A 22259-nucleotide genomic window follows, 5' to 3' on the forward strand; every position below is an offset into this window, starting at 1 on the left:
GGACAACCGGTACACAAATTAATCGAGACTTGCAAATATCTACAGAGCACCTTTAATACACAACTTTCTCCCCAAATACTAGCATTATGAAGTCCAAAATAAGATCAATTATCGAAGGCTTTTGGAAGTACTTCTATTGAAAATCTTCAGGGGGTTTGGTGGTGATATAGATGATATATTGTAGGTTAAAATTGATGGTTTCTGTGTTAGTGCCGCTTTTTGATTTGTCTGGTGTCTTCGATTACTTTGTAGGCTAGGTGGGGGGTGGTTATGTCACCACCTGGAAAGAAAGAGCCAGGCCGTCCCGATGGGGGTTTTCGCCTCATTGATCCCACTTATTTATCTGGGGTAGACCCCACTTGGATGAATATGATTGGTTTTTTGGGAGATCCCTGTTGAGTGGTGATGGGGTAAGATAGACGTCAGGTTTAAGAATTCCATCCCATCCCAGCGCTGATTTCACTTTTTTGACTTTTGGAAAGATTTGTTTGTTTATTGACAAGAGGTTCTTGTGTTGAACAAGAGGATGTTTGTTCAGGCCGGCGATTATTACGTTTGATCAACTGCAGCCGACAAAGTTATTTCCAACTTGGGACCTGAGAGAGAGAGAGGAAATTGTATTCGAACGGAAAGCGCAGAACGACAGAACCCAGGTCTGGGGATCAGTTCGCCAAGAACAAATTCAACTTTCCACAGGAGAAGGAGGAGGAGGGAGGTTTATTTACTCGATTTGGGATTGGGACATCACAAGGGGGATTGATCACAGTCGACGAACAGGGACAGATGGTCAAAATGTCCGAAGCCTACCCCTCCACCCCCTCCCCGTCCCCTTACTACACCTCCCGCCGCTTGGGACATCACCACCACCTCGACGACACCCCCATCATCGCAGACCTCAACTCCCGCCCCCGCTCCCTCCACCTGCTCGTCGCCTCCAATGGCCCCCGCGACGTGGCCTACGCCCAGACCATCGCCGTCCGGCTCTCCAAAGAAACGCAAATCACCACCCGCGCCATCGTCGACGATTTGACGCATCGGTTGGCGCAGGAGATCATGGTTCACCAAAACAAACCCGCCTCCCTTGCCACGAATGAGCAGCAAGCTTCGGAACTGATCGAATGGGCGGATTTGCTGGTGTTGGCACCGATAGATGCTGATACACTGGCGAAGATGATGGTGGGGATTGCGGACAATTTATTGTTGCAGGTGCTGAGGGGGTGGGACGCGAGCAAGAGGGTGCTGATGGTGCCCGGGATGACGAAGCAGATGTGGGAGAGCCCGGTTACGAGGCGGCAGATGGGGAAGCTGCATCGGAAGTGGGGGTGGGTGAGGGTGCTGCCGCCAGTCTTGTGGTCGTATGCCGGGGATGGAAGTGGGAAGAGGGTGGTGGAGTGGGAGGGGTTTAACGAGCTGCTTGGGATCATCAAGAACCAGGCGGATTTGTTGAAGGTGGGGTTTAATGTTGACGTTGGGGGTGGTAGTTTGCCGGTGTTGGTGGTGAAGAAGGGGAAACAGAAGAAGGCAAGGAGCCAGCTTCCTCCGGAGCTGTGGAGTATGATTTTTGAGTTTTTGGGGGATTGGGAGTTGGCGACGAGTTTGGGGGTTTATACTACCCTCGAGGTGCCCACGGGGGAGGGGTGGAGGAGGGAGCCGAGGGATAAGGGAGATCTGGTGGGCGTTTTTATGCATGAGTTGGAGTGGACGCTTCTGGGCGCGGATACGGAGGAGATCTGTAGGAAGCTGGCAAAGGCTCCGGCGGGGTTTTGTGATTTGAGCGCGTTGGCTGTGCACCTCATCTTCAAGTTTTCCTTGACGGGGGTCTTGACTTGGATCGAGGGGAATTCACCTCATTTGTTCAAGTGTTTTGACGGCAAGACGATACCGACAAAGGCGTCGGCTTACTATGGGAGGACGGATATTTTGGAGTGGTGGAGGAAGAGCCCGAGCTTTTTGGAGAAGCAGTATGATTGTGAGGCGGTGGATAAGGCGTCGATGAGGGGGTTCGTGCACGTGCTGGAGTGGTGGAGGAGGAGCGGGCTGCCGCTCAAGTACAGCGAGGCTGCGTTTGAGGGGGCGAGTTCGAAGGGGCACATTCATGTTTTGGAGTGGTGGAGGGAGGCGAGCCTGCAGAACTCGGCCGTGGCGCTGAAGCCGGGGAAGGCGTTGCTGGGGGCGGCGCAGTGGGGGATGGTGGAGGTGATTAGGTGGTGGGAGGAGAGCGGTATACCGGCGGGACATCACGAGGCGGTTTGCAAGATGGCGAGTCGGTGGGGGCAGGTGGAGGTGCTGGAGTGTTGGAGGCGGCTGAGGGGGGATGACAAGTTGGAGTTTGATAATCAGATCTTGATGGAGGCGACGTATCATGCGCATATTCATGTGCTGGAGTGGTGGAGGAAGTATGCTCATGGGGAGCTGCCAGGGATGAATGGGAAGAAGGGCAGGAGGGTGGAATACAAGACCATGGATGTGGAAGAGGCGCTGGAAGATTCTCTTGGCGACCAGACAAAGGTCAGGAGATGGTGGGCGGAGAACGGGTTGAACTTGGGCCTGGGTACTACGGAGTGGATGAAGATCAAGGCTCTTTGAAGTAAAAGAATAGGCAGGACAAGTCATTCGAAGCTCATGAGTTGGTCTTGGCATGTGATGCTTTTGTGGCTGTCTATTTGGCAACTACCGGCTTCCCATAGGCACCTCCATTCTGCCTCCTCAACTCAATAGCCCGTTTGTAAGGCGGCGCAGTAGGTGGTTGCACAGGAGGCAGAGAAACGTGACCGGCTGCGAGCTTATAAGAGGCATCAGAATCGAAAGCCGAAAGGTCACCGCAGGCGATGAAAGGGGCTATCCATCTGTTCTTGTTATCGCTTCCGGAAAGGTCCTCGAGGATAACCTCAGTGATACCATCATCATCCGCTTTTGATGGCTCAGACTGCGAGATGGGGTCTTGCTGTTGCTCTTGCAACTCAGCCAGCCGGCTACCCACGCCCAAGGGCTCCTCCAGGCTGGCCTTGAAACCCTCTGGCGGCTGAAAGTTGATGCAGACGATGAACGCCTCCACGCTGCTCGCACGGGAAGACCTTGGCTTGGCCACATGGACTTTCTCGAAGAAGACCTTGAGCTGGGCGTAGAGGAGGTCCACGTTGCGGCCGCGGAAAATTTTGGCGACAAACTTTCCGCCTGGTTTTAACACGCAGAGGGCGAGGTTGAGGGCGGCGAAGAGGAGCTGGGATTGGACGTAGATGTCGAGGTCGTGTAGACCGGTGACATCAGGAGCACCGTCGCTGATGACGAGGTCGACTGGGTGTTGGGCTTGCTGGTTGGTGGATGTTTCGGGGTCGTAAGATGGGTCCAGCGCTTTGAGGAGAAGGGGGACGGTGGCGGGGTGGGTGATATCGGCTCGGAGGGTGATGACGCCCGGGAGGGGGCTGATGGGCTGGAGATCGATGGAGACGATCTTGACGTCTGGCCTGGCGGTGGTTTCATCTTGTGTGTTGGCCATTTCAACGTCTTGCTTCGTTTCTTGCTGGCTGTCCTCTTGGGAGGACGCTGATGGGATTAAGTTGAGCATCCTCTGACGGAACTGGGCTTCACGGTCTTCCCAGGCACAGCGGCCGAATTTTTCATTTTTGATCAGGACTCTGGAGAGAACTTGAGACCAACTGCCCGGGGCAGCACACAGGTCTACAACTCGGGTGACATTTTCGAAGAGGTTGAATTCTGAGACACAAGTTAGTTATGAGTTGGGTATCAAGTCGTTGAACATACCCTCATCCAACTGGAGGAGCTTGAAAGCACTTCTGGCGCGCCAGCCTTGTTCTTTGGCGAGCCGGTAGTAGGCGTCGCGCTTGTCTTTTGACGATTTTCCCATTCTGGCAGAAATATGAACCCCGCAATGTGTGTGTCACCGAAGGTGAGTTTTAGTTTAAGTAAGGTAATAGAATCCAGGAAATTGGAGATAGATCCAGAATAAAAATATCTTGTGAGAAGAATTGGAGAGTCGAGTGAGATTCGATTTGGGACCTCACGAAGTAGCCGGTTGTGATGTGAGTGTTAATGCAGGCTTACATGAAGCTTGAACTTTTTTGATGCCAAATTCAGTACATCGCGGGGCAGGTAGTGGTGTAACTGAGATTCTGGCTAGCTGTTTCCGGCAGGCGGTGAGGGAATACAAGGGTTAGGGTTCTAGCATGACAGTTGCAAGTTGTAAGCCACGGCATATAAATGCTCATGTCGAGACTGAAAGATCTCACAAGTGAATCTTCCAGGAGATGGGATGAGAATGCAATGCTCTCCACTGATGACCATTTTGCGCTGCCGGGCTGAGAGCCATCCTTCTGTTCGGCAGCTGAACTGAACTTCCTAAAAAGTGGGTCCGCCAATTGTAAGTTTCCCATCATCGATTTTTCACTTTTCTCGCAGGGATATTTGCTTCACCTTCGACATCACATCTCAAAACACATCGATAGGTACGTTACGGTCGCTCTCATATCATCAAGGCGCTCTTATTCTGTTGATGTAAGCAAAACATCGCACAGCAGCTCCAACCTTTATCGAGGCCCTCCCTCAACTTTGCCCGACTCCCGCGCTACCGATTCTGCCAGTCTCATACAATGGCGTTCGACAAGAAGAGAAAGCACTCCGGCGAGCAGGCGCAGGCCAAGCGCTCGCAATCAAAAGGCGGCCCAAAACGCCAAAAGACGCAAAATACGGAGAAACACTTTGTCCCCGTCGATGAGTTGCCATGGCAGACTGTCGAAGTTCCTGAGATGTTTGATGACGCCGAAGGGTTTTACGGCCTGGAGGAAATCCAGGGTGTTGATGTCGTCAGAGAGGGCGATGTTGTCAAATTTGTGAGTTTCAATGGCCTGGTTCATCTTGAGGCTCATAAGAAGTCTTACTCACGCTCATTTAGGTGGCTGCTGTGCCTAAAGGCAAAGCTGGCAAGAAGAAGGATGACAAGAAGGCTGAGAACCAAAAAATGGAGGACAATGAAGATGAATTCGAAGGCTTCGACGACACACCTGAGGAGGAGTCAACTCCAGTAGAGACCAAGGCGGGTGACCAAAAGAAGGAACCCAAGACCAAGAAGAAGGACGCCAAGGACCAAAAGAAGGAGCCAAAGGAGGCAAAGAAAGATGGAAAGAAAGACGCCAAGAAGCAAAAGAAACCAGCGCCACAACCTACGGAAGATCCCGAATTGGAGTCGAATCTGTTCACCAGCCTCGACACCTTACCTGATATCGAACCAGAGGAAGACGTTGATACATCCGAATGGGCGCCACTTGAGCTGTCGCCTGACCTGGTAGCAGCGATTGGAAACCTCAGATTCGGCAAGCCAACACCGATTCAGGCACGCGCTATTCCAGAAATAATCAACGGTCACGATGTTATCGGTAAAGCGTCCACGGGTTCCGGCAAGACCTTGGCCTTTGGGATTCCCATTGTGGAAAAGTGGCTTGCGAAGCAGGCAGAGGGAAATGAGGACGAGAAGAAACACCCAATCGCCATGATCCTTTCACCAACAAGAGAATTGGCTCATCAGATTTCGGATCACTTGAAGAAGCTTAGCGATGGCCTTACCGAGTCGCCTTACATCTGCTCAGTCACTGGTGGTTTGGCTATTCAGAAGCAGCTGAGGCAGTTGGAGAAGGCAGATATCATCATCGGAACACCTGGTCGTCTGTGGGAGGTCATCAGCACAGAAATTGCCGTAATGAACTCGATCAGGCAGATCGACTTCCTCGTGGTGGATGAGGCTGACCGCCTGCTCAAGGATGGCCAGTTTAAGGAAGCAGAGGACATCATCAAGGCCTTGGACCGGACGCGTCCCGGTGAGGAGGCTGAGGAAGATTCGGATTCCGACGAAGAGCCTACGCCCAAACACAACCGCCAGACCCTGGTCTTTTCTGCCACCTTCAACAAGGCCCTCCAGCAGAAGCTCGCCGGCAAGGCCCGCTACAACCTCATGGGAGAAGCTGAGTCCCTCGAGCACTTGCTCAAGAAGCTCAACTTCCGGGAGGCCAAGCCCAAGTTCATCGATGCGAACCCCGTCTCCCAGATGGCCGACAAGCTGAAAGAAGGCCTCATCCACTGCGGTGATCTCGAGAAGGACCTCTACCTCTACGCCGTCCTCCTCCTCCAACCCACCCGCCGTGCCCTCGTCTTTACCAATGCGATCAACACCGTCCGCCGCCTCACCCCCTTCCTCCAAAACCTCGGTCTCCCCGCCATCTCTCTCCACTCCGACATGGAGCAAAAAGCCCGTCTCCGCTCCCTCGAAAAGTTCAAGGCCGACCCACCCAAGAACGCCAACCCCGGCTCCTCCGTTCAGGCTCCCATCCTGGTAGCAACCGACGTCGCCGCCCGCGGTCTCGACATCCCCAACGTCGACCTCGTAATCCATTACCACGTCCCCCGCAGCGCAGACGACTACGTCCATCGCTCCGGTCGTACCGCTCGTGCGACTCAATCCGGCGTGTCGATCATGCTCTGCGGCCCCAAGGAGGACATCCCCACCCAGCGCCTCATCACCAAGGTCCACGCCTCCACTGCAGCCTCCAGCGGCAAGCCCAAGAAGGACCTCTTGGGCGTCCAGACCATTGACATCGACAGGCGGCTGGTATCCCACCTCAAACCCCGCGTGACGCTCTCCAAGAAGATCACCGAGACGACGATTGCCAAGGAGAAGGGCGCAAAGGAGGATGACTGGCTGAAGAACGCGGCGGAGGAGCTGGGGATCGAGCTGGACGAGGATGAGTTTGAGAAGGTGGGCAGCTGGAAGGGGAAGGGGAGCGGGAAGAAGCAGCAGGAGAAGCAGGCGAGGGCGGTGGGGAAGCAGGAGGTGCAGAAGTGGAGGTGGGAGTTGAAGGAGTTGCTGAAGAGGCGGGTGAACACGGGGGTTAGTGAGAAGTATCTGAATGGGGTTGATGTGGAGGGGTTGCTGAGGGGGGTGAGGAGTGAGTTTTTGGGGCAGGTGGAGGGGTTGGGGCTTTGATATTTTTTTTTGGGGGGGGGGGGGGGTTGAAAGATAATGTGTCCTTTAATCAAATAGCAAAGCGGTTCTGGAATTAATTTTGAAAATTGTGGATATTTTCCCAAGAGTTGCCTCTTACCTCAAGTCAAGCCTCATCAACCTCACTGTCTCCGGCAAATCCTGCCAAGACCCCGGCCCGATGCCGGTGTTCAGGGTGAGTCACCAAGGCCCGTCCCGGCGGGTTAACGGGAATGTGGAATACTTCTAGAACAACCAAGGCTTTATCATGCATGAATGCAGGTTCATACTTTGTAGATTCGCTACCCACCCACCTTCCTTGTCAACGTTAGGGCGTGATGGATATATGACTCCTTTCAGCTTGATATCTGCAACTATAAAAGCTTTGGAATTTCAACTAACAAAGACTTTTGGTCTTATCTCATTTCAACAGTTGACTCTCTCATCACTTTGAACTTTCCATCCCCACTCATCCCATCTCATTGTTCATCCCGTCTCATCAGCTTCACCGACCTCCAAGATGTCTCAACCAACTGAGCACAAATCATGGACAAAGACTGTCGTCACCACAAGCAGCAAGAGCTTCACATGCACAGTCTCCACCGATCCCACCCTCATCTCCCTCGACGCCCTCTCCGCAGCCTTCAACTCAGACTTCATCTACTGGTCCAAACCCCTCACCCACGCCCATCTCCAGACTCTAGTCCAAAACTCACTTTGCCTCGGTCTCTATGATGGTAGTACCCCAAAATCACCTCACAATCCCAAGTTTTTTTGTTATAGAAAAAATAAAATTAAATAATAAAAAAGAAAGAAAAAAGAGACTTACACAAACTGACACCATTTGTATTTATATAGAAGAAAAAGAACTAATAGGCTTTGGCCGCCTGATAACCGACCGCCTCACCTTCGCCTACCTCACAGACGTCTACGTCCTCCCCTCCCACCAAGGCAAAGGACTGGCCAGATTCATGATGTCCTGTCTGGACGAGATAGTCTCCGAATGGGATGAGCACCTGAGACGCTTACTCCTCTTTACCCGAGACGAGGAAGCTGCCAAGCTCTACAAACACACCCTCGGGGCACAAGACGTGAGGGAGACTGGCACAGGAAAGCTAATCTGCATGGAGAGAGTCGGTGGCGGAAACACCTTCCAGGCACCAGATCACTGAGATGATAGTACACCAAAAACAATCAGTAATCTCGCGTGAGCTTGATGAGTAAACAAAATGTTACCTGTCTCGAATTTGCAAACTTACTTGTCAAATAACGAACAACATCGCCAGCGTGGCCGCCCATCTTGAATTGAGATTAATAGCAACCAACATGACCTCGCCCAATATCTTCAGCACGAGCACCAGGCTTCCTAAAGCTGCCCCTTGGCCGCTCGGCAGCATATCAACGCAAAGCGAGCCCGGTAAATAAACTCCGTTCCATGTCACCAGAGATCGCCACCCCAAAATCAGTACTTCTCATCGTACTCCTCGTCCATCTCCAGCTCCGAGTCCGAGTCGTTCTCCAGCTTGTCCAGCTTCTCATTCAGAGCAGCCTTTTCCAACAGACACCTGGGTGTGCCCTTCGGGACAGCCTTTCTCTTCTTTCTGAACATTTTCTCGCCATTCGCGGCATACTCATTGTCCAGAATCTGAATAAGGGCCTCGATATCCGCTTCAACATCCCAAAATGCGTCGAAGTAATGCTGGCCGACTTTGTCGAGAGCGGCATCATGATGAGCCTGCTGACCGACCTTCGCAGCCACCAGGCCAAAGTAGCTGACAAGTTGTGTTTCCTCAAGGGTTCCCGAGACGGCCTCTTGAACATGGCCTCGGAGCTTGTGACGAGTAGCGGCACTCCTCAAACGAATGTGGCCAGCCATAGTCCTGGCTATGCATTCGAAGAAATTAACATCACCAGACACTGGGTGATACGAGTCAGTACAGCTTCACATGCTCCTTTTGGAGGCGGACTTACTGGACTCTTTCTTGCTCCCGAAGGTCTTGTCGGTTATGACCATGTTCAAGTACTTGGGCCGGTTGAGGATTCGACGGAGGATCCGCATGAAGAAAAAGCGGCTGCGGCCCAGGCCAACATTCCGATTCAGAATGTTGAGGATGGCTCTAATTGAGTTGTTGGTGGCAACTGCATGACGGATGTTCTCCTCAATCAGAGCCTCCACGTTCTCCTCTTCCTCTGCACCAAACGGCTGCCTCAATGCGCCGCTGGCAGTTTTGCGGACCTCGGCGAGCTCTTGCTGAGCCTGGCGCAAGAGGTGCTTGGTGCACTCCACCACGGCCCCCTTGGGACAAGAATCGTGACAAGTATCCCCTTTACGAAGGCCCTTGAGGTTGGTGAGCTGGGGTGAGGATCGAATATCAGCATAGCATACAGAACTCGCATAGAGCATAAGAAGATCGACTTACATCGCGCAGAACGTAACTGATGTTGTAAGCTGGGAGCTCCATCTGCTGCTGGGTGGGCTTATGCGACCAACCCTTGAGCCAGTACCGTGAGAAGGCAGTGGAATAGCCCCAACTGGGTTCCAACTTCCACGTCACAAAGTCAATCTGAATCTTGTTGCGAGATGCATCAAGACAGGGCCATATAAGCTGTTTCGATAGCTCGTTGAAGTATGAGCGGCAATTGCTCTCGCTTGCGAGCTTTTCGGAGCCGCCGTCGGTGGTTGTAAAGAGAAGCTGACAGGACATCAGGTCTGCGTTTTGCTCGACAGAGTTTGAGGGGTTTGGGACTTACGTTGAGGGCCACATAGGCCAGGCCTTCTCGACCAGGCAGGGGCGAAATTGGCGTCTCAGGGGTGGGTTCCTGAACGGTGATCTCCCAGTCGACACTCGGAGTCCAGGTTGCATCTATGAAGTAGTTGGCGAGAATTGTCGTGGCGGAGTAAACCTTGTCGGGTCTAAGGTAGCACCATCCTTTGAAGTTGAGCTCGAACTTGTCAAATTCAGTTCTGTTCTCGTCCCATCTGGGGATCAGGCAATCAGAGCGCTCCATGGCTGCTGTCCGATGTTTCCAGATGACAGAGAGCAGAGGGCAGCGAGAGCAGAGCAGAGCAGAGAGTGGGAGGAGGGGGGAAAGAGCAATGGTAGCTTTTTGTGGTGGGCCTCCCCACACAAGAAACCTTAATGATGGCGATGTGTGACGCTGGCGACCAAGATAAGGAAGCCACGACCGGTATACACGAGACGCCTCGGGGACCTCTTTTTAGGTTGGCACGAGATGGCGCCAGGCAGGCCGCAGGCACGAGAAAGCATGTGATGATGTGAGGCTTGACATGTCCAGCTTTTCCCCCAAACACCTCCGGTTCCCCATGGATGAAAGGCCGCCGTTTTATCTTTTAGAGGCAGGCGCGAGTGAGTCGGATGGGGGAGGGGCGACATGGTGGAACGGCATCACCACCACATGACGTCTCACTATCTCCAACATGATAGGCTCCCCTCGACAGCAAACACGATGCACTCACCCACTCGCCCACCGGCAAGGCAATGGGCAGCAGCGTCGACGGCAGCACGCACGCACACACACACACACACACACACGGAGCCTCCTGTGTAACCATCATGCACCTGCTCGCCGTCCCTGATAGCAACCCTCGAGTCGTCTACCACCTAGACGTGTGTGTAACTTTCTTCATCTGGATAATAAAAAAGTCATGCCCTCGGCTATCGTGTTATTGGATTGGTCCAAGTTCTTTCTGTTTCTACATCTTTAAACACTTGGGTGCACACTATCCGAGACTCGGTCTGTATGTTGCCGGCTGATCTGATCCTTCGGAAGGGATGGACACGGGATGCCCACGGGATCACACCTCCTCCGCTGCCTCAAGAAGAGATATGCTATAGGTGCGCAGGTCGTGCTTCCCTTGCATATGTATAATGTATGGCACATTCCAACTCTACCCGATCAAGAGCCTTCTCCATGACTGGCTCATCTTGACCGGCCTGAGAAGGTGGCTTGTCCCTTTTGTCCACGCTGTTCAACATCCCACGCAGTGTGTCTATTTTCGACGTTGACATCCATCTCTCTCACAGGTTCAATCACATAATCATGGGTAAACAGGAACTGCAACCTCACAATTCTGCCCTGCAACCCTACCCAGCAAACCACGCGAGCCACACCAAGGCGGGGAAAGCTTGCAGCTGCCATGTCACGACCCTGTTCCAGACCCCCGTCCAGAAGAGATCGGATCGAGTGTCAGACGGTAGGGCAGAGAAGAAGCAAAGAAAAGAGGGGAGGGTAGCAATTTTATGTGGTTGTCACGGTCCGCTGCCCGCTTATTTCTGTCGTGCTCCATGCCACATCCATCCATCTGACTTTCACATGGAGAGGAGGGGCAGAAATCAACGGAGGGGGCTGACCAGCTGCTTTTTAAGCTTGCCCTCCACCACAAAGGTCAGATAATCGATGGCCCATCTTTTCAAACTTCCCGCAGGTTCGAGGGTTTACCACAAAACACTCAACAGCTCGCTCCGTAACGCAAGTAGGCATAATTCTGTTCAGCCCTCTCATATCACCTCTCTGCCCTTCCCGAACTCTATACCCCATCTGAAAGTGCCCCGCATACCATGATCCCTCTTGGTATCATCAACGCCGTGATTTCACCTCTCTCTGCACACTGGGTCAGACGCAGTGACATGTCGCAAACTAGGTTTCCAGCAACCGGGTTATTGGTTTTCTGGGGGTAGGTTATTCACATTCATTCCTCTCCGAGTCTCGATCCATGGCTTTTGCCTCCCATCTCACCCCACACTCCAACTGACGTGATGATTAGACATGCTTCAAGCCACATACCAAACCTTTTGAAAATTCCATGCCGTTCCAGACGCCGCCAGACTTATCTCCTTCGTATAAGTCACCTATCGAGACATGGCTTGAATGTGGTCAACAGCGTGCCGTTCGTGCAGAGCTCCTGACTGACCATTTTACCTATCAAGGGAAAGAAACACTTCTCGATAGAAAATAGACCAGGCCTACTAACTGAGGAGAAAATTGGGCGGTGGTAAGTTAACTAATGCTGTCATCGGTTGTAGATCCGGGGGGTCCTGTATCTTGACGAAATACATCTTTCGATGGGTGATAATCTCGTCTGTGCCGAGACAGCTCGTCTCTGAAGCCTGGGCCAAGCAAAGTTCAGCTATCGTGATGGATTCGATCCCCACCTGGCTGCTTCTTGATGGAGGTCTTCTTCACAATCGTCAATATCTGACATGAGCAAGCTCTAGGAACAATTGTCAACCATAACATCAGCACAGGATCCCAAGTTTAAGATAAAGCAAAGACAGCTCTGTTGCCTATTCTTCAAACCACACTCCTTTACACTACAACATAAGAAACCAGATGAAAAAGAACCGAAATATATAACCAAGACGCTCCTTACACACAGAGAAAAAGCCAGTTACTATATATATAGCCAAGGGGATTAAATACTCGGGAAAGATAAGAGACCCTGACATCCAAAGAATGTGCACTGAAGAGTTCCCCGTGTGTTGATGTAGCTTTGCACAGGGAAGAGGAAGAGAGATGGGACACGCCGGTTCACCGTTTATTTGGCAGCAGCAGCCTCCTTCTTCTTGGTTGTTGTCTTGGGCTATCAGGAAGATATGGTTAGTTGTGTCTTGGGTTATGCCAGGGGGAGAAAGAGTTGTCTCACCTTCTCAGCTTTCTCGACCTTCTCAACCTTCTCGGCCTTTTCAGCCTTCTCGGGCTTGTCGGCCTTCTCCGTCTTCTCGGCCTTCTCGGCTGCCTTCTTGGGCGCGGCCTTCTTGACAGCAGCCTTGGCCTGAAAGTCAGAGAGTTAGCCCGATTGTGCCTGATATGTCCTCCACACAACCTGAGGCGCAGCCGACATACCTTCTTCGCAACGGTCTCCTTCTTGGGGGCGGCCTTCTTCTTGGTTACACCGGTGGGTTTGGCGCCCTTGGTCTCCTCCTTCGCAGCCTTGGGCTTGGTGGTCCTCTTCACGGCAGGAGCGGTGTCGACAGTCTGAAAGACACGCGGCTTGGAGTTGCCGGTGGACGAACGGGTTCCTTCACGAGCCATGGCTGATAATGTGGAATTAACCTGTGATTATCTGCTCCAAAAAAGTCAGTATGGATACACAAGTGAAGCGCGATCCCGCGAGAGCTTCAACTGTGTGTATGCGACGCGAAAGCAGCAAAAATTGCGCGATGCGCTCGGCAGACCACATGCGCGGACAGCAGCTCTCAACTTTTCTCGCGGCGCAAACTGTTCGGGCAGCCCAACTTACGTGGAAAATTGGACAGCAAAAATGCGACGAACTTGCGCAGCGCAGCGAATGAAGCAAAATGGCGTAAAAGAGGAGATAGAGACTTGTCTAGGGCAAACGATAGGAAGGGCCAAAAGTCGAAATGTCGCAAGGAAAACAAAAGGTGGGCGGCACAAAAACAACGGGGTTGGGGTGCGGTGGGTGAGCAAGCAGAACACCACACACCACTCACACCTCCTCCATTATCATTTTTTGTGTTTTCTGCCGCAACCGCTACTCCGTACCGACCCAGCAATCTCTCCAACCTCCAATCTCCAATCTCCAGCGTCCAGGGGTCAGACAGTACCACTGGGCATCCATCGTGTGTTTAGAGCGCTGGCTTTGCGGATTAGGGCATAAACAAAGAGAGCCGCCCTGGGTTAAGCTGTCCAAACCAGTGGATCTCGCCCGCCTGCCGGATGCTGTGCTGCTGCTCAAGTGCTGCTCGGCATTGCCGCGCGCCTGCTGAAGAGAAGATGGAGAGAGGTCTGCTGACGATATTGTTCCAAGGAGCAGAAACACGTGGCGATCGACGAGACAGCGCTCCTGCCGAGAGAGAGACAGGATCAAGAGTCCAGGCTCTGTCCGACTCTCTCTGCCAGTTGCAGCATTCCGGGCGGGCGTTCAATCGACCATGGTGGACTGGCTTGGTGGTACAGGACGTTGAGGCCGCCTAAACTGAAGTGGTGACGTTCATGAGCATCTTGAGGTTGTCAAGACGAAACTCGACGGCGGGTGGCCCAAAATTTCCAAAAATCGTAGGAAGAAGGAGATTGAGTTGTTTGTTTTTTCCAACTTTGACTTTCCCTGCGTCTGTCAACTTGTGAGTTGGGAATGCACGCCATAACGCGTGGGTCAACCGCTGTGGAGATCGGACCCACCACCCACCTTCGGGAGCGGCCAGCCACAACGCCGTTTGGTCACCCCGCATTTAGGGTGGGACTTGGCGGTTGAAGCTATTCAGAGCTCGATCAGAGCTCTAGTGTCCAAGCTTGGCATGATGCGGAGGAGATGCATGTTTTGATCACAACTCTGATTAATATCAAATTCAAAACTGCCGAATGTCTGTTTCAGTCATATCCCCCACGCGAATTCGAGGGCGGTAGCTTTCCGTGCAGATGGCCAGGGTGCAGATTCCGATCACCAAGCGTGTCAGTGTTTCAACGGCCGTGAGATGTGAAAATGTGTGTCAGCAGACACAAGTCTGCGTTACGTAGCCTGCCGCGTAACCTCGAGCTATAAGACAGCAGGCAACAGGAAAACCCACCAACATTCTATCCAATTTTCTTTTTGTTCTTCGCCCAACACTCAATATTTCTCCCAAACCAAGGTGGTGTTGGAGGCGGGGTTCGGCATCCCGGCACGTCACATCTCTGGGCTCTACCTATCGATACTCTACACACTCGCATCACACGCATCCCAATCCCAATCCCAATCCGACAAGAGATCTTCAGACATCACACGACTCTCGAGGTCCTTTTGTAATGCGCGAGTTACATAGCACTATTGCTACGCTAGGAGGCTATACTGGCTTCAGCCGTACGAGTTGCTGCATCAGAACAGCACAAGAGCATAGCCACGCTCTCAGCGACCCAACTGCGCAGCACGCACTGCATAGTCCCAGTTCTGGTGGTGTCGTTGTACTACCGAGGCAGAATGTCACTGTCCGACGTGCTGTAGTATGCCGATTTCCAGCCGCTCTTGGCTATGGTCTATTTCCTGTTTCTGAGCCTCGTCAGCGCTAGGACAAAGGTAGGTATTGCAGCATCATAGTTACAGCCGGTCCAATATCTCCGAGCCACGGACCAAACGACACTCGCACTCGTGCGATATTTAGTTCCAGGTTGTACTCGATGCCACATGGGGCTTGGAGTGACGGTGGAGTGTCGACAGGCCAGCTGGCTGCCGTGGTGTTTTGTTTTGAGACGCCAATGACTCTGAGAAAAAAAGATCTAGAAGAAATCCTGGGCGATGAAACAGTTTGGATGACAGCACCGCATTCTTGTGTTGCTGTTTTGGGCATCGAGATGCAGGCTCGAGGAGTGGGCCGCCGCCCGCGCCTTACACCGCACAGCGCCAAGCCTTGCTCTTTTGACGGGATTGGCGGGGGAGGGGGTTGGTGGGTCCAGCCTGCCGGGGTCTTGCTCAGGCTTGCATTGGTTCCTGGCTCAAGCTCGGACTGGGTACCAGGGTACTTGGCCCCAGCTCTTGCTGTCACAGATGACGGGACCTTTGCCTTGTGCCTTGCGATGCCATGCCTTGCCCAGAAACTCGACCACCTCCTGGTTGTCTGAAGAAGTGCTTTCGCGAAGAATTGGCGAATGGCCAGAATCAATAAAACCTTGCCCCTCCAGGCCTCCACTATTCCCACCCCAACCAAGTCCCGACAACATCCAAACTTTCAACCTACAGCATCATCGACTCCTCCTGCTCTTCACTTCGGCACATGCGGTTGCAACAAACAGCCCACCACGAGACATGACCTAGCCCCTTTTAGCCTTGCCTGACACCTCAGCTTCCCCCCCCCTGTATTCCTCATACCTAATATTTTCTTCGGTCTCGGCTTTGACCTTCCCAACCATTCGAACGTCGGGGTTGCAAAAAGCTGCCGCCGCCGCCAACATAACGTTTTTGCGGCTCCGACCCAATTCCTCACTCGACGACCTTTAACATCGACGACGCGATCCAAGAACCGAGAAGATGATCGTGTCGCGCAATGCCTACCGTCTCGTCGCTATCGTCTACGGCTGCATAGTCATCTACATATCCGCGCCCTACCTTTACCGATTCGGGGACCATGTGAGACAGACGAACCCATTTTCGGGTCAGAAATGGATCGAGCAAGCCTTCGTCCCGACCGAAGCCGAGCTGGCATGCCTCAACGGCCAGTCTTCCTCGTTTGAACACCATCACAACCACCATACCACCGACGATTCCGAACCAATACCAAACATTGTCCACTTCAACTACGGGCTGAAGAACCCACTGTACAACCCGGGTGCAGGTCACTTTGATTTCCTCAGCTACCTCGCAGTCAGGTCAGCCATCGTATCTCTCAAACCGGACGCTGTATATCTTCATTATACCTACCTCTCCGAACCACCCTCGCCGGACCCCAACGCCGACCCATTAACCAATCCTTGGATTCGTCGGTTGTCAAAAGACATCACGTTAATCCACCATCCACCCACCTCCTCATCCGACCACTACGCTCACGTCTCGGACACATTGCGCCTCAAAGCCCTCCTGACAGACGGAGGCATCTACCTCGACATCGACGCCTTTGCCCTCCGTCCCTTTGACCACATCCTCGCCAACCCCTCGCCCCATGATGTAATCCTGGGCGCAGAAGGCGGAAACCGCTGGGGTCTCTGCAACGCCGTCATCGCCGCCCGGCCCAACTCGACTTTCCTCACCAGGTGGCTAGAATCCTATAACAACACCGACCTCTCCAAGGAATGGAATTACCACTCTGTGATTCTGCCAAAGGAGCTCGCCGAGGAGCACCCAAGCGAGGTTTGCGCCCTGGCGCCCGATGCGTTTTTCTGGCCGACATGGACGTGGAGGCATATTGACTGGATGCATGAGAGGTTGGACAAGGAAAAGGCAAAGTACTGGGAGGGCGAGATTGAGAGGCATGGGGGCAGCTTGTTTACGAACCAGCTGGCGTATCATGCCTGGAGTCAGATGGCCTGGGAGAGGTATTTGAGGGAGTTGACGCCCGAGGTGGTGCGGGGCAGGGATACGAGGTTTAATTTGTTGATGAGGAGGTTTTTGGAGGATGATTTATGATGGGGTTGAGGAGGTGTTTGTGTATATCATGAAACGGCGTTTTTGGTCTGTTTTGGGAGGTGAGCGATTTGGCAAAGGAGGAAAGAAGAGTATTGTTAATGGCTGATGACGATGGGAAGCGGCGGTGTTGGACATTGGGACAAAGGAGCATGGTAGCGGTTGGTTTTTTCTTCCGTTTCTTTTCTCTTTTTGAATCTTGATAAAGATACCCCAGGTTTATGTCGCGCGTCTATAAACCCTCCGACGATTTTATATACAGTATGGCATTGAACTGTTTCGTTCGTTTATTTGGCCTTTTTTTTTTTTTTTGGGTTTTTGGTACATTTTGGAAGAGAGAGCACATATACACAAATGATAATGATATAATATTTTGACAAAGAAGGAACAAGTAGGTCGAGGCCTGTGCCAAGATGGGAGTGTTTCTTGTTCCTGACCCCTATTGGAGTGATGGGAAAACTTTGGGCAGGCTTGAGGTTTGGTTCTGCATGGTACTTGTGTGGGTTGATGGGTAGGTAGGGTACAAGTCCGAGAAAATATCCGTATGATCAAATCGGCCGAAGGTACGGGCGATTGGCGGTTTCTTTTCTGGGTATTATCTAATTATAGGATTTGATCTTTTTTTTTATATGAGATCTTGGCCTCCTTTATATTACATCTCCTCGTCCATGCCCCATCCCTTGCTTCAACACCAGAAACTCCTCGCCATCGCTTTTCAACGAGAAAAAGAAACCACCATGCTCTTTTTCATGTACATCAAAAATTAAAACAATATTTACCTCTCAACCACCCCCCCCCCCCCCCCCCCTACCTAAGCCCACCAACCTCCTCACCCACCCCAACGTCCCCAACCTCTTGCTCTTGTTTGGCTGCGTACAACCGGTTCAGGCAATAACTCGCATGGTTCCTCGTCCGGCTGCCATCGCACTCACACCGACACCCAATCCCATCCTCCCTCTCTTCTCGAACTTCAAACGCCGGCCCCCCCAGGACTTCGCTCTGCAGTAACTGTCCTCCCGGAGCGTTGGCAGGACATTGGAAGTACCAATCATGCCTATACCCAATATCCTCAAAGTGGTGAACCTTGTGCGAATCAAGTAGCATCGCCAGCGCGAGCGAATGCACCGGTGCATCTCCCCACTGTTTTCTCATGATCAGCATCAAATTCTTTCCAAGTCGGAAAAAGGGGGTTAGGGTACTCACCCTCTCCTCATAAAACCCCCCCCTCTCGTCCAACCTCTCAAACAAATCCTGATAAGCATTACTCCTGAAAAAGTCCAAACTCGCAATCTCGAAATTGCTCCAGTAATGGCACAAATTCCACCCGTCCCCACGCCCGTCCCTATGCCCCAACCCGCTCATCATTTTCCTGATCGGCCAAGGCAGCCAGCTCGGGCTCACCATCGCCTTCCACAGCTCGGTGGTCCGATAATCCTGCTCCTCCTTCCAGTCAGCCACCGCCCGAAACAACCCCGGGCACGTCGCCGGCTCCTTAGGCAGCGCGACGGTAAACCCGTACACCTTTTCATGCTTGGCCATCTCCACAAACGGGTCGTACGTCAGCGCGCAGTAGAATTCCACGTCCGGTTCAATCCGCCAGTACCATTTGTACTCCCTCAGCGCCTTTAGCGTGTAAAATTTGCCCGAATAAAACCTGCACATGTGGTGGTATGATTCCAGCCCACCGTACAACACCCCCTGTTGGCCCTGCCTGTTGATCGCCTCTCGAGCGCGGTCTTGGTTTATATTCGCGGGGAAGCCCCATTCTTCCTTGGGTATGACCTCGAACTTTGCGCCGCCCGAGACGGTCTCGTTCATGGTTGAGACAAATTCCGGGTCCCAGTCCTCGTCGTTGAGGAAGACGATGGGGTAGTGGAACCAGCGGTTGAAGTGTGTTTCTATCGAGATTACGGTACGAAGGGCTTTTTCGACTTCGTGGTTGCGGGCGAGCATTACTATTGCTGCGGCTTCGCGGGGCGCCGAGGGGGAGAGGTCGGGTTCCTGGCATGAGGTGTAAAAGGGGACGTCGAGGTCGCGGGCGGGGTGGTGGATGGTGTAGTAGGAGTTGTGGAGGTAGACTTCGGTGAGGAGGGCGAGGAGGAGGAGGGTGAGGGGGATGCGGTAGGGGTGGAGGCGGGTTAGGAGGGTGCGGAGGGGGCCGCGGGGGCGTGTTAATGGGGGGAAGAGCATTTTGATGGGTCAGGAGGTTGGGATTTGAGGATTTTTTTTCTGGTTTTGTTGTGAGGGAACTGTCGTCGTTGTAGTTGTCGTCGTCGGGAGGAGTGGTATATAATCGTAATTGGCGGTCACCCGGTAGCGAAGGGGTATATATCGATCTGCCGAGAACTGGCGGAGAATGACAGAGAGAGGGAACGACAAGACAGAAAAAAAGACTGAGGACCAGCTCTGGAAAGCTATCGCGAGATGCTCATCTGGCGCTCCATGGCCGCGCGCCTTTGTGATTGCTCAACTGGAAAAGAAAAACAAATGTTGTACCTGGTCCCCGTCGTTTACCCTCTGGAGCCACTTCATAATTTACCCATCTAGCATAGGCCAGTCCAGACCAGCCACAAGGGTCCATCCAAAGCTTCTGTAGCCCGTGCTTCTGCATGAGCTTAACATTCTCTCGGCTAGTTCCAGAAGGGAATAGCGCTGTCTCTCCCCGACAAGGGGATCCGCTGCTGCAAACTGTTGGATGTTTCGGCTGATGCCAAGACACCGGCCAAGGAAGAGAGTGGCGTACCCGACGGCAGTGCAAGGAAAATGCTCCAATTGCCAAATGTTGAAAAGAAGAGAGTGCCGGTTTTCCAGATGTTGGTTCTTCGTGGAGAAAGAACGGCTACGCGTCGTGCCCAACGTGTAACCACAACTGGGGGGATGATCGGATGTCGGAAAGTGATGCCAATTCTTCTTACGAGATCCTCCACTGGGCAGGCCTGGCTGGGTGGTGGTGGCCAAGCGGTGTGATGCGCCCAAGTTACTATATAGTCCATCTCGTCCGCCTTGTACTCCCCTCACCTTCAAAACCGACTCAGCTGGCGATCAATTGGACAAGGCTATCCCCGTTGTACAGCCGCTGAAAAAAAGACCCGTTCCCTTTTCCAACGCCGCATTTCCTCTTTCTCCCTTACCTCGACTCGATTTTATAAGAGTCTCTTTTTTTTGTTCTGTAAATATTTTTGGCCCCCCCCCCCCCCCGCCTCCCATGTCCAACGACATGCCCTCGTTACTCTCCCTCACCCAGTAGACACAAAAGCAAAAAAAATGAAAGACCCCATCAACTACGACCACTGTCTCTACGACACCGACTCAGACGACCATGAAACCCACGAATTCCTCCGCCGCTCCAGCTGGGACAACCACCACCGCAACCTAACCCACCTCCACACCAAATACATCACCCCCACCAAACCCTACCTCCTCAAAGCCCAACGCTTCCTCTCCCGCCTCCGCCTCCTCCGCCGAACAGCCTGGCGCGCGACCCCCCGACCCCTCATCCTCCTCCTCAAATCCCTCCTCCTCTTCCTCACCTCGATCCTCATCCTCCTCCTCTTCCTCACCTCGATCCTCATCCTCACCCCCATCTTTCTGCCGTCCTACAACAACCCCCCAATACACTACTCCCAAACCCTCCACGCCTGCCGCGGCACCTCCCCCCGCGAAGGCTGCGCAAACCTCTTCAACGAGCAAGTCTTCATCGCCACAATCCTCTACGACAAAAACGGCAAGCTCGCCTCAGGCCCCTTCTCCGACCGCCTCCTCCGCCTCATCCGCATCCTCGGCCCCGACAACGTGTTCCTGTCAATCTACGAAAACGACTCCGGCCCAAAGGGCAAAGCCGCGCTCGAGAAGCTCAAATCCCGTGTACCCTGCAAACACGCCGTCACATCCGACGACCACGTTTCCCTGGATAACTTCCCCACCGTCCTCCTCCCCGACGGCACACCCCGAGTAAAGCGGGTCGCCTACCTAGCCGAACTTCGAAACCGGGCCCTGAGACCGCTGGATCAGAGGACAAAGGAGGATAGGATCAACGGGGTCAGAAAGTTTGACAAGGTTCTGTTTTTGAACGACATCGTTTTTGACCCCATTGACGCGGCGAATTTGCTGTTCGGGACGAATGTAGACAAGCAAACTGGACGGGCGGCCTATGTCGCCGCGTGCGCGATGGATTTCTGGTTCGGACATAGAATGTACGACATCTACGCCATGCGCGACGCGGACGGGTACGCGAGCTACCAGGCCATCTATCCCTTTTTTGGGGAGAGGGGGAGGGGGCTGTCCCGGAAGGATGTTCTCGAGAGTAAGGATGCGGTGCGAGTGAAGAGTTGCTGGGGGGGCATGATGGCTATGCAGGGGAGGTATGTTCAGAATGTGGAGGAGGAAAAACCAAGAGGAAAAGCGTGGGAGGAGTGGGTGGTGGCGGGACATACGATTGATCCGGGGAATCATACTCGTGCTGATGCTGATGCTGCTGTGACGGGACCGGTGAGGTTCAGGCATGAGCCCGGGGCGTATTATGATGCGTGTGAGTGTTGTTTGTTTTCGGCGGATTTGACCGAGGCGGCGAAGAGGCAGGGGGATTTACCGGCTGGGGCGATGAAGGGGAGTGAGAGCGGGATTTATGTCAATCCTTATATTCGTGTGGCGTATGAGGAGGGGGTGTTTAAGATGATTCATGTCGTGAGGGTGTGGGAGAAGCTGATCAGGATCATTTATGACCTTCAGACCAGGCTGTTTGAGCCGGTGGCGCAGAACCCTTGGAGGACGGTGCAGCCAGGGGAGACCTTTGAGGAGGAGATTTGGAACGGAAAGGACTGGGAGGTTGTTACTCGCGTTGGGAGGCCGGGGTTGTTTTGCGGTGTGAGGGAGATGCAAGTCCTGCGCGTTGGGGGGAAGAGGGCGGGGAAGAGTGGGAATAACTGGGCGAATACAAGAATGCCGCCGGGGCAGAGGATGGAGTTTGCGACGTGGTGGGGGGAGATCTTGCCCGAGAGCTGGAGAAAGGATTATGAGGATACCCCTGAGGAGGAGAAAGACGAGTTTTTTTACAAGTTGTATTCTTGGGATAAATGATAGGGTGGCACACACGTGTACATACATACACGTGGCCGGTCACCCGCCGTGATGTGATTGATTGTGTGCAAGATCACACGAGAGCAGCAGCATTTTTGGATATATATACACGGAGAGGGAAGTAAC

At 53.1% G+C, this 22259-nt stretch overlaps 10 protein-coding genes across 10 annotated transcripts; 5 read left to right on the forward strand and 5 right to left on the reverse strand.

Moving 5' to 3' along the window:
* Positions 1-792: 792 nt before the first annotated feature.
* On the forward strand, positions 793-2586 carry PODANS_4_7920 (uncharacterized protein; the record flags this gene model as incomplete). Its single annotated transcript, XM_001906006.1, has 1 exon — positions 793-2586. One exon carries the CDS (start codon positions 793-795, stop codon positions 2584-2586), a length of 1794 nt encoding a protein of 597 aa, XP_001906041.1.
* A 73-nt stretch (positions 2587-2659) lies between these two features.
* PODANS_4_7910 (uncharacterized protein) lies at positions 2660-3865 on the reverse strand (the record flags this gene model as incomplete). The annotated part of the gene is made up of 2 exons (XM_001906007.1): positions 2660-3714; positions 3763-3865. 2 exons carry the CDS (start codon positions 3863-3865, stop codon positions 2660-2662), a joined length of 1158 nt encoding a protein of 385 aa, XP_001906042.1.
* A 742-nt stretch (positions 3866-4607) lies between these two features.
* Positions 4608-6991, forward strand: PODANS_4_7900 (uncharacterized protein; the record flags this gene model as incomplete). The annotated part of the gene is made up of 2 exons (XM_001906008.1): positions 4608-4847; positions 4946-6991. The coding sequence occupies 2 exons, from the start codon at positions 4608-4610 to the stop codon at positions 6989-6991; spliced, it is 2286 nt and encodes a 761-aa protein (XP_001906043.1).
* Positions 6992-7508: 517 nt separating this feature from the next.
* On the forward strand, positions 7509-8160 carry PODANS_4_7890 (uncharacterized protein; the record flags this gene model as incomplete). The annotated part of the gene is made up of 2 exons (XM_001906009.1): positions 7509-7725; positions 7847-8160. 2 exons carry the CDS (start codon positions 7509-7511, stop codon positions 8158-8160), a joined length of 531 nt encoding a protein of 176 aa, XP_001906044.1.
* Positions 8161-8450: 290 nt separating this feature from the next.
* On the reverse strand, positions 8451-9997 carry PODANS_4_7880 (uncharacterized protein; the record flags this gene model as incomplete). Its single annotated transcript, XM_001906010.1, has 4 exons — positions 8451-8905; positions 8960-9341; positions 9409-9681; positions 9740-9997. The coding sequence occupies 4 exons, from the start codon at positions 9995-9997 to the stop codon at positions 8451-8453; spliced, it is 1368 nt and encodes a 455-aa protein (XP_001906045.1).
* Positions 9998-10930: 933 nt separating this feature from the next.
* Positions 10931-11149, reverse strand: PODANS_4_7870 (uncharacterized protein; the record flags this gene model as incomplete). The annotated part of the gene is made up of 1 exon (XM_001906011.1): positions 10931-11149. The coding sequence occupies one exon, from the start codon at positions 11147-11149 to the stop codon at positions 10931-10933; it is 219 nt and encodes a 72-aa protein (XP_001906046.1).
* Positions 11150-12649: 1500 nt separating this feature from the next.
* On the reverse strand, positions 12650-13042 carry PODANS_4_7860 (uncharacterized protein; the record flags this gene model as incomplete). The annotated part of the gene is made up of 1 exon (XM_001906012.1): positions 12650-13042. The coding sequence occupies one exon, from the start codon at positions 13040-13042 to the stop codon at positions 12650-12652; it is 393 nt and encodes a 130-aa protein (XP_001906047.1).
* A 2926-nt stretch (positions 13043-15968) lies between these two features.
* On the forward strand, positions 15969-17060 carry PODANS_4_7850 (uncharacterized protein; the record flags this gene model as incomplete). Its single annotated transcript, XM_001906013.1, has 1 exon — positions 15969-17060. The coding sequence occupies one exon, from the start codon at positions 15969-15971 to the stop codon at positions 17058-17060; it is 1092 nt and encodes a 363-aa protein (XP_001906048.1).
* Positions 17061-17864: 804 nt separating this feature from the next.
* On the reverse strand, positions 17865-19247 carry PODANS_4_7840 (uncharacterized protein; the record flags this gene model as incomplete). Its single annotated transcript, XM_001906014.1, has 1 exon — positions 17865-19247. One exon carries the CDS (start codon positions 19245-19247, stop codon positions 17865-17867), a length of 1383 nt encoding a protein of 460 aa, XP_001906049.1.
* A 1074-nt stretch (positions 19248-20321) lies between these two features.
* On the forward strand, positions 20322-22133 carry PODANS_4_7830 (uncharacterized protein; the record flags this gene model as incomplete). Its single annotated transcript, XM_001906015.1, has 1 exon — positions 20322-22133. The coding sequence occupies one exon, from the start codon at positions 20322-20324 to the stop codon at positions 22131-22133; it is 1812 nt and encodes a 603-aa protein (XP_001906050.1).
* Positions 22134-22259: the final 126 nt, after the last annotated feature.

This window comes from Podospora anserina, chromosome 4 (genome assembly GCF_000226545.1).
Source record: "Podospora anserina S mat+ genomic DNA chromosome 4, supercontig 4".
Lineage (NCBI taxonomy): Eukaryota > Fungi > Ascomycota > Sordariomycetes > Sordariales > Podosporaceae > Podospora > Podospora anserina.